At 33.4% G+C, this 16,509-nt stretch overlaps 1 protein-coding gene across 1 annotated transcript in view; it reads left to right on the top strand.

The window, feature by feature from the left end:
* LOC108916178 (aladin) overlaps window positions 1-15,812 on the top strand; it is a 25,165-nt gene extending 9,353 nt beyond the window's left edge. Inside the window, exons 4-5 of the mRNA XM_018722385.1 lie at window positions 7,416-7,778; window positions 15,575-15,812. Of these exons, the coding sequence (XP_018577901.1) occupies window positions 7,416-7,778; window positions 15,575-15,770 (559 nt within the window). The 3' untranslated portion in view covers window positions 15,771-15,812. The remainder of the gene's footprint in view (window positions 1-7,415; window positions 7,779-15,574) is intronic.
* The last annotated feature ends 697 nt before the right edge of the window (window positions 15,813-16,509 follow it).

Below are 16,509 nucleotides of genomic sequence, written 5' to 3'. Positions count from 1 at the left end.
AGCAGCACTATCGTAGAGACGGGGTCAACGTGACCCTTTTTTAAAAATATTTTCTACGCCACTGCTAATTTTGTCAAACGGGCACTATTTTCGTGTAAAGTGTTCAATTGTCTATCGAATTGGTCTCTTGCAAAATTTGGATTAAAGCAACCATTTTTAAGAGAAACACCTTTGTAGAAAATTTGTAAATCCAATTTTATTTTCATTCATTTTAGTTTCGCATAGTAGGCTTGTGCTATTCAAAATAAAATTAAACATCGCCTGTCACTAATGTCAATGTGTACAAGTGAGTTAAGTAAACTAGATTATAAGTTTCTTTTTGTTATTTTTACGCTTTAATTTTACGGAAACTTTGACGCCCTGTATCTTGTTAAGGAGGCATTTGCGACCCTATGTTTATTAAGACTTTTCTTCTTAATATTTCATGTATTACTTACCCTAGAAGTCTGTCAGCGGTTTTTTGAATCACCCTGTATACACATATATACACACAGGACTGGTTATCGATATGAAAATGAAAATCCACATATTTCAGTTACTCTGTTATAAAAATTATTAAAAAAAACAGATAATAGGTACCCAATAATTTCCTAATAATATTTAGATTAAAATAACGAGCATTCAAATAAAAACGAAGTCAAGTTGACACTGTCCTCTACTGGGCCTATCAATTTTTTTTATTAAGCAAAATGAAAAACTTCCTCTATTGAATAGGACGATTCACAGTCCATTGAACATTAGGGATTGCATCCTCGGTTTTGTAGATGGTAAAATTATACTTATTTCTTATTTTCATAAATTTTCACTAAAAAAAAAACAAATTATACGCAAGATTTCTTATGAATCATTCGTTCTGTTCAATAGAAATAATTTCCATTTTGTTTGAAAAATACATTTTTTCTGAAATAAAAAATAAGGGAGTCACTTGTGAAACATCTGCTTTTTTATAAGAAGTAGTTTCCACTTTGTTTCATTCCAAAATATTGATTAGAATTCGAGATATCACGAAAATAATGTTTCTGGGGGGTGAACATGAGGGGTAGTTTGCATCCGTTTATATCCATTTTGCTAATAGAAAAAAATATTCGTATGATTAAAGAAAAAGTAAAAACTTTTTATTTTATAATGTTAATTCTAATCGTACATTTCTCACACTAGGGGGTTGTTCACCCCCTAAAAAGAGATTTTAATGAAAACCCCGAAACAGGTCAATTTAATTTTGTCAATTTGTTTACATAAATCATATTTTGAATTCTTTTTGAGCATATATAAATTTTGTACCTATATATAAAAAATGTTTGAAAATTATAGTTATTCTGAAATAAAAAAATAAGAGTAGCAATCCCCAAACAGGGAATCACTTGTGAAACATTTATTTTTTATAAAAAGTAATTTCCACTTTGCTTCTTTCCAAAATATTGCTTAGAACCCCAGATATTTAGAAAAAACTGTTTTTGGGGGCCAATTTTGAGAGTGTATTTCACCCCCTAAATATGTTTTTCCGCTGATAAAAACACCGCTTCCATAGAACTTATTTTCACTACTAAAACAATACTGCAACTATTTAAAGGAGAGCGCAATTGTGTGCAATTGTCAAATGTGACAGATTTTATAATATAAAGACCGCGATCAGGTCAGCCCAAAACAGACCGCGATGCGACGGGACGGGACAGGACCGCGAACGCCTAATGCGTTCGTTTCTAAAAAAGACCACGATCAGCTCAGCCCAGAGCGGACCGCGACGGGACGGGACCGCGACCGCCTAATGCGTTCTCTCCTTAAGAGTTAGAAACCTGCAGTTTTCACAGTTCGTTTTGGCATACTCTATCTTGTCATCTGTGAGAAAAACGTGTACGTTATTCAGGCTCGGAAATACTGAGATCTGTATTTAATAATCTTACGAGTTGAAAAACTTTTTTTTTTCATATTTATTGACATGGTTGAGTGGAAAATTGAATACCCTTTCGACTGATATAAGGTTGTCCATACTTATCTCTAAGCCTCGTTGCACACTAGCCGGACCGGCTAACCGGATCCGGCTGGCTCTTTCAGCCTCGTTGCACATTAGCCGGACCGGCTAACCGGACCCGGCTATCCGGATCCGCTGGCTCTTTCACACGTAAATTAATTTTCAAACCGGTTTGGCCGATATTAGTCTCAGTTGCATTTTTATCACGACAAGAGATGAATCGTAGACGCATTGCAATTATGTGGCTTGGCTATTGCCGATGTCACAATAAAAAAAAAACAAAAAATATGAAAAATATCCAAAAAATATGAAAAGGTTACAGTTTTGTCCCAGTGGACAAGTCTGGATTCAAGCAGTGATATAACGAATGCTATATCTACTTCTAGCAAACAAACATTCGACAAAGTTGCGTACAAATATTTAAAGCCGGTACACGGCAGCCGGGCTGGCAGTGGTGGCGACCGGCTACAACCCGGCGGCCGTTCGCCGGATGGCTCTTTCCGTCACGTGTGAAAGCTGCCATAAGACTCTGTACACCTTGCTGCCGGGTAACCGGTTCTGGCATGTGTGCAACGGATGTACAGTTTTCTAGAAATATCAAGTTTTTTTCTAAAGTCCTAAAAAGTAGCTATGTAACAGCGTCAAGAAGGCCTTGCAATTGTATTAGTACAACGTCGATACATAGGATTTTACAAAAGCACAGCACAGAACATCTTTACACCAAGAGTTACTAAAAGTAGACTTTCAGCGGAGACTGGAGTTTTGTCAGTGGGCACTTGAGATGTTAAAACAAGATGATGACTTTTTTAAACGGGTCGTGTTCTTCGATGAGGCTTTTCATAAAAATGGTTTCGTGTCATAATAATTGCCATTATTATGACACAGTAAATCCTCATCAATTCTGGGCAACTCATAGCCAACAATGGTCTTTGAACGTGTGGAAAGCAATTTTGGGAACCCATGTCATTGGACCATTTTTTTTTGACCAGCAGCTAAGTGCAGCAATTTATTTAAACTTTTTAATAAACACTAGAAGATTTCGTCCCTATTATCACGTAGAGGCGTATGTGTATTTCCATTTCATGGATTATACGCCTCTACGTGATAAGCGGAACGATTTGTTAGGCGACATTTCTTTAGCTACACTTCGAAGAATGTGGATGCAACATGATGGTGCTCCACCTCACAATACCTGCTCCCAACAGATGAATTGGGTACGGAGGACTAGTGAGTTGGCCTTCAAGGTGTCCAGATATGACAAATTTTGATTTCTTTTTATGGGGATTTATAAAAAGTAAAGTTTACGTTACGCCACCAACTACCGCGGAAGATATGTGGCAGTGCATTACAGTGGCATTTCAAGAAATTACGTCAGACATGCTGACCAATGTTAAACAGTATTTTAAAAACCGAATTCGTTTGTGTATTAATAAAAATGGAGGACACTTCAAGTATTCTTCTCCTTGTTGTGTTCCGAGTTTCAGTTTGTTTCGTTTTGCGTTTTGTTTCATTGTTGTTAGTGGTTTACTTTTGTTTATCAAACCACTTTTTAAACATGAAAATAAATATTAACACCGTAAGTCCCAGACCTGATAAAATGTGTGAGAAAAGTGGTTTTGCAAGGCCTTGACGCTGTTACATAGCGACTTTTTTGGACTTTAGAAAATAACCTAATTTTTCAGGAAAACTGTTAGAGATAAGTATGGACAACCTTATATCAGTCAAAAGGGCATTCAATTTTGAATTCACTTATGATAATTAATATGGATCATTCTATTTGAAAAAAAAAAGTTTTTCGACTTGTAAAATTATTAAATGTAGGTCTCAGTATTTCCGACTCTGAATAACGTAAACTTTTTGCTCACGGATGACAAGATAGAGTAATTTATGCCAAAACGAACTGAAATCTGCAGGTTTCTAACTCTTACGGTTTAGACGCTATCTGGCCTCATTTAGAGAGCTGAAATCGTGATTTTTTTAAAAAACAACTGATTATCTCGAAAACGGTAAGTTTTAAACACCATGTACTAATAAATTCTACCTAATATTAAACCAAGGAATTCAAAAATGCAATAATATACAGGGTGTTCCATTTAAAATAACAAAGTTAAGTAGTGCCCACGCCCTGAAAAGCTAAAAATATTTTCTTTACATGGCCTACATGATTCCAGGCAACTTTTATTAAAACCATTTTTTTAATAAATTTTACAGTTGCAAAGTTACAGAAAAATCCCTCTTAGATGGAGCACCCTGTGTATATATATAGAGCAGGAAGGGTAGTCTTGACTGACTAGTTAAGGAAAAAAAAAACAGTGGTGTATTTGGGATTGCAGTCAACAGTGCTAAAGGCTAGTATAATAAGAACACTATGTTGTTGCCAAGTTTTCGGAAATGTTTATTTCCTTTTTCAAGACATATAACCTGAGATTATAATATAAAAACCATAAAAGAAAAGAGATACAAGAACATTGTTGTTAAAATTTTATGAACTTCACTAGATTAAAAACAATTGTAACTATAGTCAACATTTTTTAAAACAATAACATTTAACAACATTAGTTGTTAAATGTAAAATTTACAAATTTTTGTGGGTCAGTGGAGTAGGAATGGGTAGTAAAAAGGGATTTTAGACCCTTGCTTTATAAGGCAATTTTGAATTCCAGTACTTGATACAAAAAAGTTGAGTACAAATAGATAAGGTCTGATTTTCGTATAAAACTTAAAAAACCAACTGAGAACACACTTCGGTATTCGAGTATAATGTTTTTTAAAATTACATAGTGGGCTGCGATAGCAACTATGATACTCTGAGCAGTTAGAAGAAAGAATAAATAATGCTTTTCATCAGATTCAAGCTACAATAAATTTCGAACAAATTACATTTTCGTTGCTAAAAAGATGTAAGGCCTGTTTTGTGGAAACGGAGGTATTTTTGAGCATTTATTCAAATAAAATCATTAAAATGATGACTAATGTTATTAATTTCTTTATACGAATAAATAACCCAATTATTAGTGCTTGTTATGTCATTTAAATAAAAGCGTTTTTAGTTGGTTTTTTAATTTTTACTCAAAAATCAGGCTTTTTTCGGAAAACATAAGACATTCTACATTTGTAGAAAATTGAAAGACGAATCCGAAAATATCATGGTAATTACCGTAAAGCAGTGATGTATTATTTTATTTAGAAAAATATGTCTCCGATACCCTGTATCTCCGCCACTGGAGCATGTAAATTTTAGGAAAAGCTTTCAGATTGTGGACAATGTTTACATAAATACATTTTCAACTTCAAATTATTTCACTTACTAGTTTTTAAATTATTTAAAAAAATAAAAATATTTTTTGAAGTTTAACAAAGCGTCCTAGATAAAAATTGTATAGGAAAGATTCTCCTTAAAATTCACCAAAGAATACGAGGTTTCATTTTTGGTCACCATTTGTGAATCACCCTGTGTACAACTTGTCTGCAAATTACACCGACAACGTTTGACTGCATATTCATGACGATAAATAAATACAATATACGAAAAAAAAGTTAAATAAAAACTTTTTGGTTTTTTGAGTTACAGGCCTTCAAAGTTGTCAAAAATAAAACTAATTATTTAATAACTTCATAATCCTTTTACTGATTGCGTTAAAATTTGGCACATTTATTTGGCCTATTATGGCATTATTTTATTTCTTAAAGCTTTGATATACTGGATGATAGTTTTCTCCGGTTACCTCTCCCTTTTAGAAGTCAAAACTTTTATATTGGTAGTATTTTTTTTTAAACGGGCAGCAACGTTGAAAAGGTGTTATTAAAATAAAATTGTCTCTTGAGAAAATTGCCTAGAGAAAGCCATTCTTGAGAAAAATGGCATTATTTGCAGGTCTGTATGTTTCGGTTTGCGTAGCAATGTCAAGGATTTAAAACTTTAAGTTCAGTAGGCGATGAAAACAAGATATTGATTACAGTGGCTATCAGGTAATGTCATTATTGTCGTGTTTCTTTAGGATTTTCATCACTCCACACATGCAAATTATGAAAATTTACAACTCCGTTGCTTGTAAAACAAGATTCGTCGGTATAACTATAAAACAATTTTTGAAGCAAATTTTTATCTTCTGCGAAGCAGGGGCAAAATTATAAACTTGCGTTGGGATCTAAATTTTCAAGTTCTCGAACAGAAGTTAAATGGAATGGCTGAAGAAGTTGCTTTTTTAAAGTTTTGTGAACATTAGTTTTACATACATTTAATTGTCTTGATACACTGCGGACATTTCCTAATTTGCATGTGTGGAGTGATGAGAATCCTAAAGAAACACGACAATAATGACATTACATGATAGCCACTGCAATCAACATCTTGTTTGCATCGCCTACTGAACTCAAAGGTTTAAATGCGTGACACTGCTATGCAAACCAAAACATACAGACCTGCAAATAATGCCATTTTTCTTAAGAATGGCTTTCTGTAGGCGATTTTCTCAAGACATTTTTTTTTTTTTAATAAAACGACCATTTCAATGTTGTTGCCTGTTTTAAAAAATACGACCACTTTAAAAGTTGGAGGCCCAGTTGAAATTGTTCGGATTTTTGTAAACTAATGCTTCTCTGTATAGTCGGGGCCAAAATTTTCTCTCTTTCACCACCATGTTGGTTTCACTCAGATCCACTCTGTGTCCCGTGTCTGACCTATGCCCTGCTACTGCCGATTTTTCCCAGTTGTTATTTTTGAGGTGATTTTTGTGTTTTAACCTCATGTTCCTTCCTGTCTATCCTTATGTAGACCTTTCCGCAAGAGCAAGGAATACTGTATACATCGGGCCTCTGGAGCTGGGCGTTGTTGCAAGTCTTTGTTGATAATCATCTTCTTCAAAAGACACCCGATTTTATCTGTACAACCTTTCACGTAAGGTAGATACGTTGTCGCTAAGTACTCCCGTTTCTCCATGTCTCCTCCTGATAGCTCGTTCGATATTTCTCGTTGTTGTAAATCGACGACGTGGCAACCAGCCCTGAAATCATTCAACCATTAACGACAGCCACGGAAGCCTGCAAACAAATACATTGTTGCCTACAATTTATTTATTTGTAATACATGATTACAGTGGTGGGGAACACAAGTATTAAAGTGCATTTTAAAAAACTAATTATAACGCGACTATTTATTTGACTAAAAAAAAAATAATTTCAGATTCGTATTCAGGGGAACGTGCTATTACCCCTAAAAAACTGATCCCCACTTAAAGTTACCCCCTGTATTCAACAGTAGATTCAAGTATGGTATGGACATTATTCACATTCACACTGTGGTAGAATTATTAAATTATAATTAAAAAATATTTGAAAATAATTAAACAAAATATGATTTTTATAAAATATATTTTTATATTTAATGTTGTTAATCATTTATTGTAATATTAATTTGTATCTAGCAGAAAGCTTTGATTTATTTTAGAGTATGGGACTGTTATACATGGGAATGCGAAAGGTGGACTGTGCTTGATGGTAGAGTGCAGACGGCTTGTTGGTCAAGTTGTGGTACAAATCTACTATTTGCGACAAGTACAGAGACTGTAATTTACGGCCTTATCATAAAAACTGACCAAATATTCACATCAAATACTGAAACATCTTCAAGTCAAGCTATACCTTTAATTGATACAAGTAAAATCGACATTGAAGGTATTGTTGTGGGAGGATTGATTCAGTGTATGGAGAGCGATCCAAAAGGGAAACATTTAGCTGTTTTATTTCAAGATACTAATTGTGTAGCCGTATTCAATATTGTTAGGCAACCCATGCTACAAATAATTCCTAGGTGAGTAAATTTGATGAGGGATTTTTAAATGCCTTTGGAGAAACAGAGTGTTAGCACAAACAAAAAAGTTATTTCATATCAAGTGTAAATGTTATTTTTTTTAAATGTGTACAGGATGTCCAGAAGTTAATGGGAATGGAATAATTCAAGGATAGATTTCTTAGATTAAAATAAATTAATTTAAATTAGTACTTTAGTAGTACATACTTTAGCACAAATTTGTTTTTAAAAAAAGATACAGGTTTGAAAAAATAGTTTTTCTATTTTTTAGCTTAACTTTTGGTTTACCTAAACCATAGAAAACTTTTGTTTTTTTGCCATTTTTTTGTTGATAGGGACTTTCAAAAATACAGAAATGTTTAATGAAACCTTACATTATTTACCTTAAAAAAAATATAAATGTTTGTTCATACCACTAAAAAACATCATTATGTCTGAAATGGAATTCATTTCAGTAGAATGTAAAAAAAAATGTTCAAAGGCATGTAAAATGTATTTAAGGATGCAAACTCTTCTTATTCTAACTTTATTTATTTACAACTAAAGATGTTACCCTTGAGTATGACCCATTCTCTCAGGACATCCGGTATAATTTTTTATGTTCAATTTAACTCAAACTGAACTGTTATCAAAATATTATTTTTTAGTCACTTGCATAGCAATACATGCATTCCATTTAAAAAGCATTTTCTTTATTGGTTACATCGAACATGACATTCATCAAGTGAATGTTCTCATTTGATTCTACTTTATAAAATAGTTTTATACAAAATAACGGTAATTAGTCGAGTTCTGAGATTAATAAAACACAACGATTATTGAATGGTATAGACAGTAAGTATTAGTCGGCTCTCTACCAATGCCTGAGTTAAAAATATACTAGCATATTTGTATTTTTAACAAAAATACTTGGTTAGGTCTTATAAAAATAAGGTTATAGCATAACAGAATGGTGAGCTTCAGATTTTGAAATTTTTGGTACGTGCTCTAATTTTATTCCACTGAATATAGTCCGAAATTATATTGCAACCATCTGATATCATTTTCCGGAAATTCATATATATAAAAGATTAATACAGGGTGGTCCGAATTTTATGCAGGAAACTTCGAGGGTAGATAGATCTCTTTAAAATAATAGGTGTTTGCCTTATAAACATAGGTCTGGAACGGCCTCATTTTAAAGAATCATGGTGTTAAAGTTGTTAAAAAAATTGATTTTTTTGTTTATATTTCTGGAATCTATTAACCGATCTCAATAAAATTTGGTACAGATAATGTATGACAGTAGGCCTTGCATTTCTAAAATATGAGCTCTAAAGGTTCAACCAGTGGTGTACAACTGGACAGGGGTCGCCCTCTTTTTATAAAAAAAACTACGCCACTGTATTTTTTATAAGTTATTGTGACGGATTTATATTCTAATGCACTAAATACGTAAAAAAGGTAATCTGAATTTTTTCCCTAAGATTCACCGTTCTCAAATTACTCATACTAATACAATCCCCTTGTGGCAGATGCTTCAAACCATAATATTACAAGAATATTTATGTTTATGCTTAAAAGTAAGTGCAATTTGTAAGCAGATCAACAAAATTATTTCCACATCACCTGTGAGGGAGTATTCCTAGTGTGTTTTAGTTTCCCCTGGTGGTCTATTCTTGAATTTCAGGGAGTAGAACTTGTGAGGGAAGTGGGCGTGGTTCTCTTAAAAATGCACAACAGGGTATTCTTGAAAAAATATTTAGGGAGGGAGCTACTCCCAAGAGAACTTAAAGTTCTCCTACTAGAGACTGAGGGAAATAGCAAATCTAACCTAAAATTGTCTGTTTTTGTTTATTTTTGAAGTACATAAAATGTCAAGTGAGTTGAACATTTTAATTACATAAATCTAAAATAAACATGGAAAACTTAAATTTAATGCTGTGGAATGACATTATTAACGAGGATGTTGAGGAAGCGGTGGCAGAATTCGCTATTAGAAGAGATGTTTTGCCCCAGACCTTTCTCCACTGTTTCCAGTCTTTAGTGGCCCCTTCTGGAATAGCATTTAATATATTACTTGCCTCTTTCCACAATGTCACGCTTATCGTATTCGTATAAGTGCCGGTTAATTTGCCCTTATACATGTCTGGTCGTGCGTACACAAAATTAACTAACACTTCTTTCTGTTTCTGACTCAACTGCCTTGTTTTAAGCAAAGGTAAATTCATTTTTCGATCTCCACAAATTTATATTAAATTGTCAAAATAAAAGTGAAGTTTTTCTGTGTTTTGTCAGTTTTCTGCAATTTCATTGGTCGAACAAACCGGCAACGCTGTTCCCCGATTTTGCTCCCTCCCTGATACACCTCGGTGCGTTCGAGGTTTCAAGAATTCGGTGTTTTTCTGTGGGGGAGCTCAAATGAGGGAACGCTCCTCTGGAGCTCCCAGGGCTAGCTCCCTTCTCTTGATTTCAAGAATAGACGTCCTGGAGGCTTAATCCACTATCTTTACAAATAAGAACAATTTAAATCAAAATAATAATAAAAATACATTTACCAAGCAATAACAATTAAACAAGAAATGAAATTAATGGTTAATTAAACCACTAATATCATGTGGTGGTTTTCTTTTAATTCATTACACTCGTCTTCTATTCGCTGCAGTTGGTCTTGTATCTATTCGAGTAGCGTAAACTTTACTTTTTAGATAGGTAACCCCAAACATAGAAGTCCATGGGGTTTAGATCTGGCGATCTGGCTGGCCAAGACACTGGATTCTCTGCACCATTATGGTTGACATTGGCATTTGGTCTTCAACCTATCCATCCCACCATATAATTTTTAAGCCATTCTTGTATTATTCTCCTAAAATGCGCAGAAGCACCATCCATTTGTATCCAGCTACTTTGTGGTATATTTAATGGAACATCCTCTAATAATTCAAATAGATGGTTTTCTAGAAAGTTTAGAATTGCTGGGAATTTAGATGGGGTGACAAGAAAAAAGGTCCGAATTATTCCGAGCCACACTTTCACAGAAAATTCGTGTTGAAAAGGTCTTGTCCGAATTTCATGAGGATTTTCTTGTGACCAAATATTTTGAAAATTCATTACCCCTCGCCTTGTGAACGTAGCCTCATCGGTCCAAAGTATTTCTAGTAAGAATTCTGGATTATGTTGTGACTTTAATAACCACTGACAAATATTCAAGCGTCTCTCTGCATCTACCGGCAGTAAATTTTGCACAGGTTGTAAATGGTACGGATTTCTACAATCCTTATGTAGAACTTTTCAAATTTTCGATTTACTCACTCCAATGTTCTTAAAATTTTATTTATGTGCCTTTCACTGTGCTGTTGTGATTTTCCAAATATCTTTATAATCCAAAAAGAGGAAAGCGACAAGTATAAATTTTGTTGATGTGCTTACAAATTTCACTTACTTTTAAGCATAAACATAAATATTCTTGTAATATTATGGTTAGAAGTTTCCGCCACAAGGAGATTGTATTCGTATGAATAACTTGAGAACGGTGAACTTTAGGGAAAAAATTCACGTTACCTTTTTTATGTATTTTGTACATTAGAATATAAATCCGATACAATAGCTTGTAACAAATACAGTGGCGTAGGTTTTTTTTTATAAAAAAAGGGGTGACCCTGTCCAGTTGTACACCACTGGTCGTTCCTTTACAGCTCATATTCTAGGGATTGCAAGGCTTACTGTCATACATTATCTATACCAAATTTTATTCAGATCGGTTAATAGATTCCGGAGATGTAAACAAAAAATGATTTTTTTTTAACAACTTCAACACCCTGTATCTCTAAAACGAGGCCGTTGCAGACCTGTTTATAAGGCAAACACCTATTATTTTATGGAGATCTATCTGGTCTCGAAGTTTCCTGCATAACATTCGGACCACCCTGTATATCCTTTATTGTTAAAAGAGAAGTAAACTTCCTAATTTAACTTAATCTAACCCACCACCCAACCTAATAAAATCTGATCTAAAATTTTCGGAATGTATAATTATCTGCATGCATTCATTCTTGAAAGTTGAATTATTAAGTTCTCCAACTTCTAGGCAATATAAAATAGTAATATCTTTGCAAAATATTAAAAGTTTACCAGGAAACATAATTGAAATATCTCTTATATATCCTCCGTTATACTTGCTTCAGATAAGTTAATAGATATACATTCTGTTTCTGAAATAAGTGCATTCCTTGAAAAGGGTGATAGAGGATACGAAAATAAGCAACTTTTATTAAGCTACTGATGGTCTAAAATATTACGTTCTAAATTGAAAAAACAAATGTCCACATGAAGATTTAAACAAATTTAAAGCTGTAGTTTTGATATTGAAAACGCCGCGCGCCGTAGGGTGATAGCGCTGATGGAGGTTTTGACGGTTTAAATGTTGCGTTCGCAAATGTTGAAATTTAATCAAATCTCATTTAAAAGTAACACCAAAATTAAACGAATAAACGAATTACTTACCAACAGACGATAATAATATGCTCTACAAAAATTTCTTCCTTGTGCTAATAAGCATGCTTCCAAAATACTCCCTGGCATTTATCGAATTTCATTAGCTACAGCAAATATACGCTGTTGAAGATTTGCTGCATCGACAATAAGCCTTTGGTACACATTTTGTTTCATACACCCCCAAATAAGTATAGAGGGTTCATATCCGGACTTTGTGCTGGTCAACGTATATGGCCATTTCGTACTATCCACCTTTCTGGAAAGTTGGTATGTAAAATTTCGCAAACTACACGATAAATATGAGGACGGGCAGTATCACGTGTGAAGAACATTTGATTTTCATCACACCAATGGTGAATCTTGTGAAAATTTAGTATGCCGTCTCTAGTAAAACAACATTCATCCGTAAAAAGTACCTTGTTTGTAAAATCCAGATCTTATGCTATTTGATATCGAAATCACTGGCAAAATTCCACACGGGGCTGAAAATCATTGTTATTTAATGCCTGAATCCTTTATATATGATAGGGGTCTAATAATTATTCTCGTAGTACACACCACCCAGTACTGTTAGATACACCCACTTCAAAGAGGCGAGTACTGTGTCTTGGATCTTCAACAAGGTTTGTGATGTTTTCTTCATTGTCAAAAACATGTGGCAGTCTTTCCCACCCACGACCTTCGTATGTCAGGTGGCCATTCCCAGTATCCCGTAACCTTTGAACTGCCTTTTGCACTGTTCTGCTGTTAGATTATCGTCTGTTATGGTAACGGATCGCATAGAAACGATAAATCTCATTTAGATTGTACTGACATTTAGTTCGGGCGAATTACATTTTTTTTTTAAAAGTCGGGCCTAATTCAAATTTTATGGGCTTGAAATTAAGTAAAAATTACACAGACTAAAAGCCTAAATTTGTGTATTTGTAGTTGCAGACGTCATACTGTTTATAACAAACAAAAAAAAATTATTGCTCTTTTTCCAGTTTTTCCCTTAATCTCCGAAAATAAGCCTCTAATCCACATGAGGTATACTTATCGATTTTGTTCCTGAGGAAATTTGCTTCAATGATAGGTTTTTGCGAAATCTCGCAAAAATTTTTTACATTGCAAAATTAGCAATGAAGAAAAAAGTGTGCAAAATTTTCAGCATTAAATAAAAAGTATGAATTTGATTTAAATTGGATGAAACTGCAGAAACAGATAACTGTTGGGGTGCTCAACAAATAGCCGCAATCGGGACCCCCAATTTCAAAATGGCGGCCTACTGCAAAATTATAAAGTCGAAAATGTGAGCGCGTATATCTTCTGCGCAAGTCAAGATATCGAAATTGGGTAAAAAAAGGATCGAAAGGTAATTATATTGCCTCGCGTTTGCGTAAATTTCAGATTTGCAAAGTTGCAAAATAAAAAAGTTATTAACAAAAAACCCAAAAAAAAAAAAAAAGTGGTAACTAGGGTTCTTATCTCGGCGGATTTTTAATATGCCAAAAAACAAAATCATTTATTTCTATGCTTGATATTTTTTTAAATTCATGTTTTTTAACCACTATTTGACGTAATTGGTTTGAAATCTGTATCTTAAAAAACCGCCGAGATAAGAACCCTAGTTACCGCTTTTTGTTGTTTTCAAAACATCGAAAGCATAATGAAATTACAAAAGAAAACATGAAAAGTCAATAAAAATGTATTTTTCGGGATCTGGCGATGACGTTCACAGACTTTTGCGTACACCATTCGAAAGAGCAGAAAAGCTGCTTTCTAAGTGCCATAATCCATTTGTTAAAGCGCGGATCACTCTGTCTTTAACACACGTTTACTTGGTCATTTCTTGGCCGAATCCATTCAAAAAAAATTCAGCCTATAAAAGTAAGTCTTCTTCGTAAACAACGAGCCCAAGTTTTCTACAAAATATTAAATAAAACAGCCAAAATACCGTTTTTAAGAAAAAAAAAAGAGTTGGATCGAGACGCTTTTTTTTTAAATTCATGTTTTTTAAGCACTATTTGATGTAATCGGTTTGAAATCTATATATTAAAAAGCCGCCGAGATAACCGTTTTTTTTTTTTTTTGGTATTTTGTTAATAACTTTTTTATTTTGCAACTTAAAAATCTGAAATTTACGCAAACGCGAGACAATGTAATTACTTCTCGATCCTTTTTGTATCAAATTTCAATGTCTCGACTTGGGCAGAAGATATACGCGCTCGCATTTTCGACTTTATAATTTTGCAATAGGCCGCCATTTTGAAATTGGGGGTCCAGATTGCGGGAATTTCTTGAACACCCCAACAGTTATCTTTTCCTGCAGGTTCATCCAATTTCAGTCAAATTCGTTCTTTTTACGTAATGCTTTAAATTTTGCACATTTTTTTCTTCACCGCTAATTTTGCGATGTAAACAAATTTTTGCGAGTTTTCGCAAAAGCCTATCCTTGTAGCAAATTTCCTCAGGAACAAAATTGATAAGTATACCTCATGTCGATTAGAGGCTTATTTTCGGAGATATAAGCGAAAAACTGAAAAAATAGCAATAATTTATTTTTATTATAAACAATATGACGTGTATATATGTGTATTAAATACACAAATTTAGGCTTTTATTCTGTGTACTTTTTACTTCAAGTCCATAAAATTTGAGTTAGGCCCGATTTTTGAAACAGGCATGTGTTTGATCTAATTCGACCGGATTAATTCCCCGTATACCATATCTGCTAGTTCTTGATCAGAAAACATTTTATACGCGGCCTAATACCTACCATCAGATTTGCTTGATTGTGGAAGTCACGTGGAACGTCACTTGCTTAATAAAAGTTGTTCATTTTCGTGCCCTCTATCACCGTTTTCAAGGAACGCACTTATTTCAGAAACACCCTGTATAACTAGAGGAAATATGTTGCTAATACTTCTGCTGTCTTTCATCCTTTACATGCCACGAGTTATAAAATTATAAAGTTGATGACTTTAATTTTGAAATGTACGATTCAGTTTGATCAACAATTGTTCACTGCATTGTTTTTATGGGAAAATTAAATTATTGAGATATAAATTAGATAAGGTTGCACTATCTACAGCTAAATTAGAATTAAGTTTTTATAACCAAATATGTATTTAACACACATCTTATCTTAATTTTACAATTTTCTAGAACACATCAGACTGCTACAAAACTTCTTTTAGTTGAAGATGTCAAAATTAGTGTGTGTACAAAAATAGTCAAAATCTGACGTTGCGTATTTTTTTATAAAATACCAAAATAATGTATGTCGTGTGCTTGAGTTTCTTCTCCGGCGGGCTTTTCATGACTTTGATATGTATTTTTAGTTCGCTGGTTATTGGATTACCTGAAGAAAAACCTAGCATAATAAGTTTTCTACAACATTTTGAAGCTGGAACATGTTTAACTATTGGATGGTCTAGTGGAAGAGTTCAATATTATCCTATTATTTATACAGATCTATCTATTCCTAACCAAGTTAATACTTCTTTATACCCTTCTTTTAATACTTCACCATTTTAAATTATAAATTAATTTTTTTATTAAAGTTTTATATGTTTTGTATATTGAGTGATTTTTAATTATGTTTTAAGGGTCTTTTAAATTCAATGGTACTTTATATTTTAAATTTAAACCATAATAATCAAATACAATTTAGTACTCTTAAGGGTTACTTCGCATATCATGTTGGGCAAATTGTATCCATTTTCAAAAAATATCTTGCCAAAATTAGTATGTTTGAGTGATCCTGTGGAAAATTAGTAGCTATCATAATACAGGTGCTTACATTTCCATAAACCAAATAATATACGGGTTGTACCTAACTAAAATACTGGGCCAAGTTTTAATGGTTTTTAATTGTGCATAAATCAACAAAAAAAAGTTTCTGTAAATGTGTCTGCAAATGCTTCATTTTTTTTCATTTGGGATGGCAGTGTCACAAGTTTGTCTCCAATAGTGCAGGTTTATTGTGATACCCTCTGACATATACAAACTCACAGCTTAAATAGACCAAAACCCATCGAGTGGTGCCTCAAACACTGCAACTCTGATATGAGGAGTTAGTTTGTGAAAAAAAATTGATTTTTTTTGGGTACCTGCCAATAGCCAGCTTTAAAAGTCTAGGATCTTGAAAATTACAATCAGATGTCTGTACAATGTTCTTAAATTTTAGGTTGTTACCAGTAGCTCTTACAGTAGATATTCGGCAGATGTATCGCCAAATAAATTTATTTGAATATGATCAAAGATTTCACCCAAT

Source organism: Anoplophora glabripennis, unplaced genomic scaffold (assembly GCF_000390285.2).
Source record: "Anoplophora glabripennis isolate ALB-LARVAE unplaced genomic scaffold, Agla_2.0 scaffold1639, whole genome shotgun sequence".
In the NCBI taxonomy this organism is placed as follows: Eukaryota; Metazoa; Arthropoda; class Insecta; order Coleoptera; family Cerambycidae; genus Anoplophora; species Anoplophora glabripennis.
This window is presented reverse-complemented; position numbering and strand designations above follow the sequence as displayed.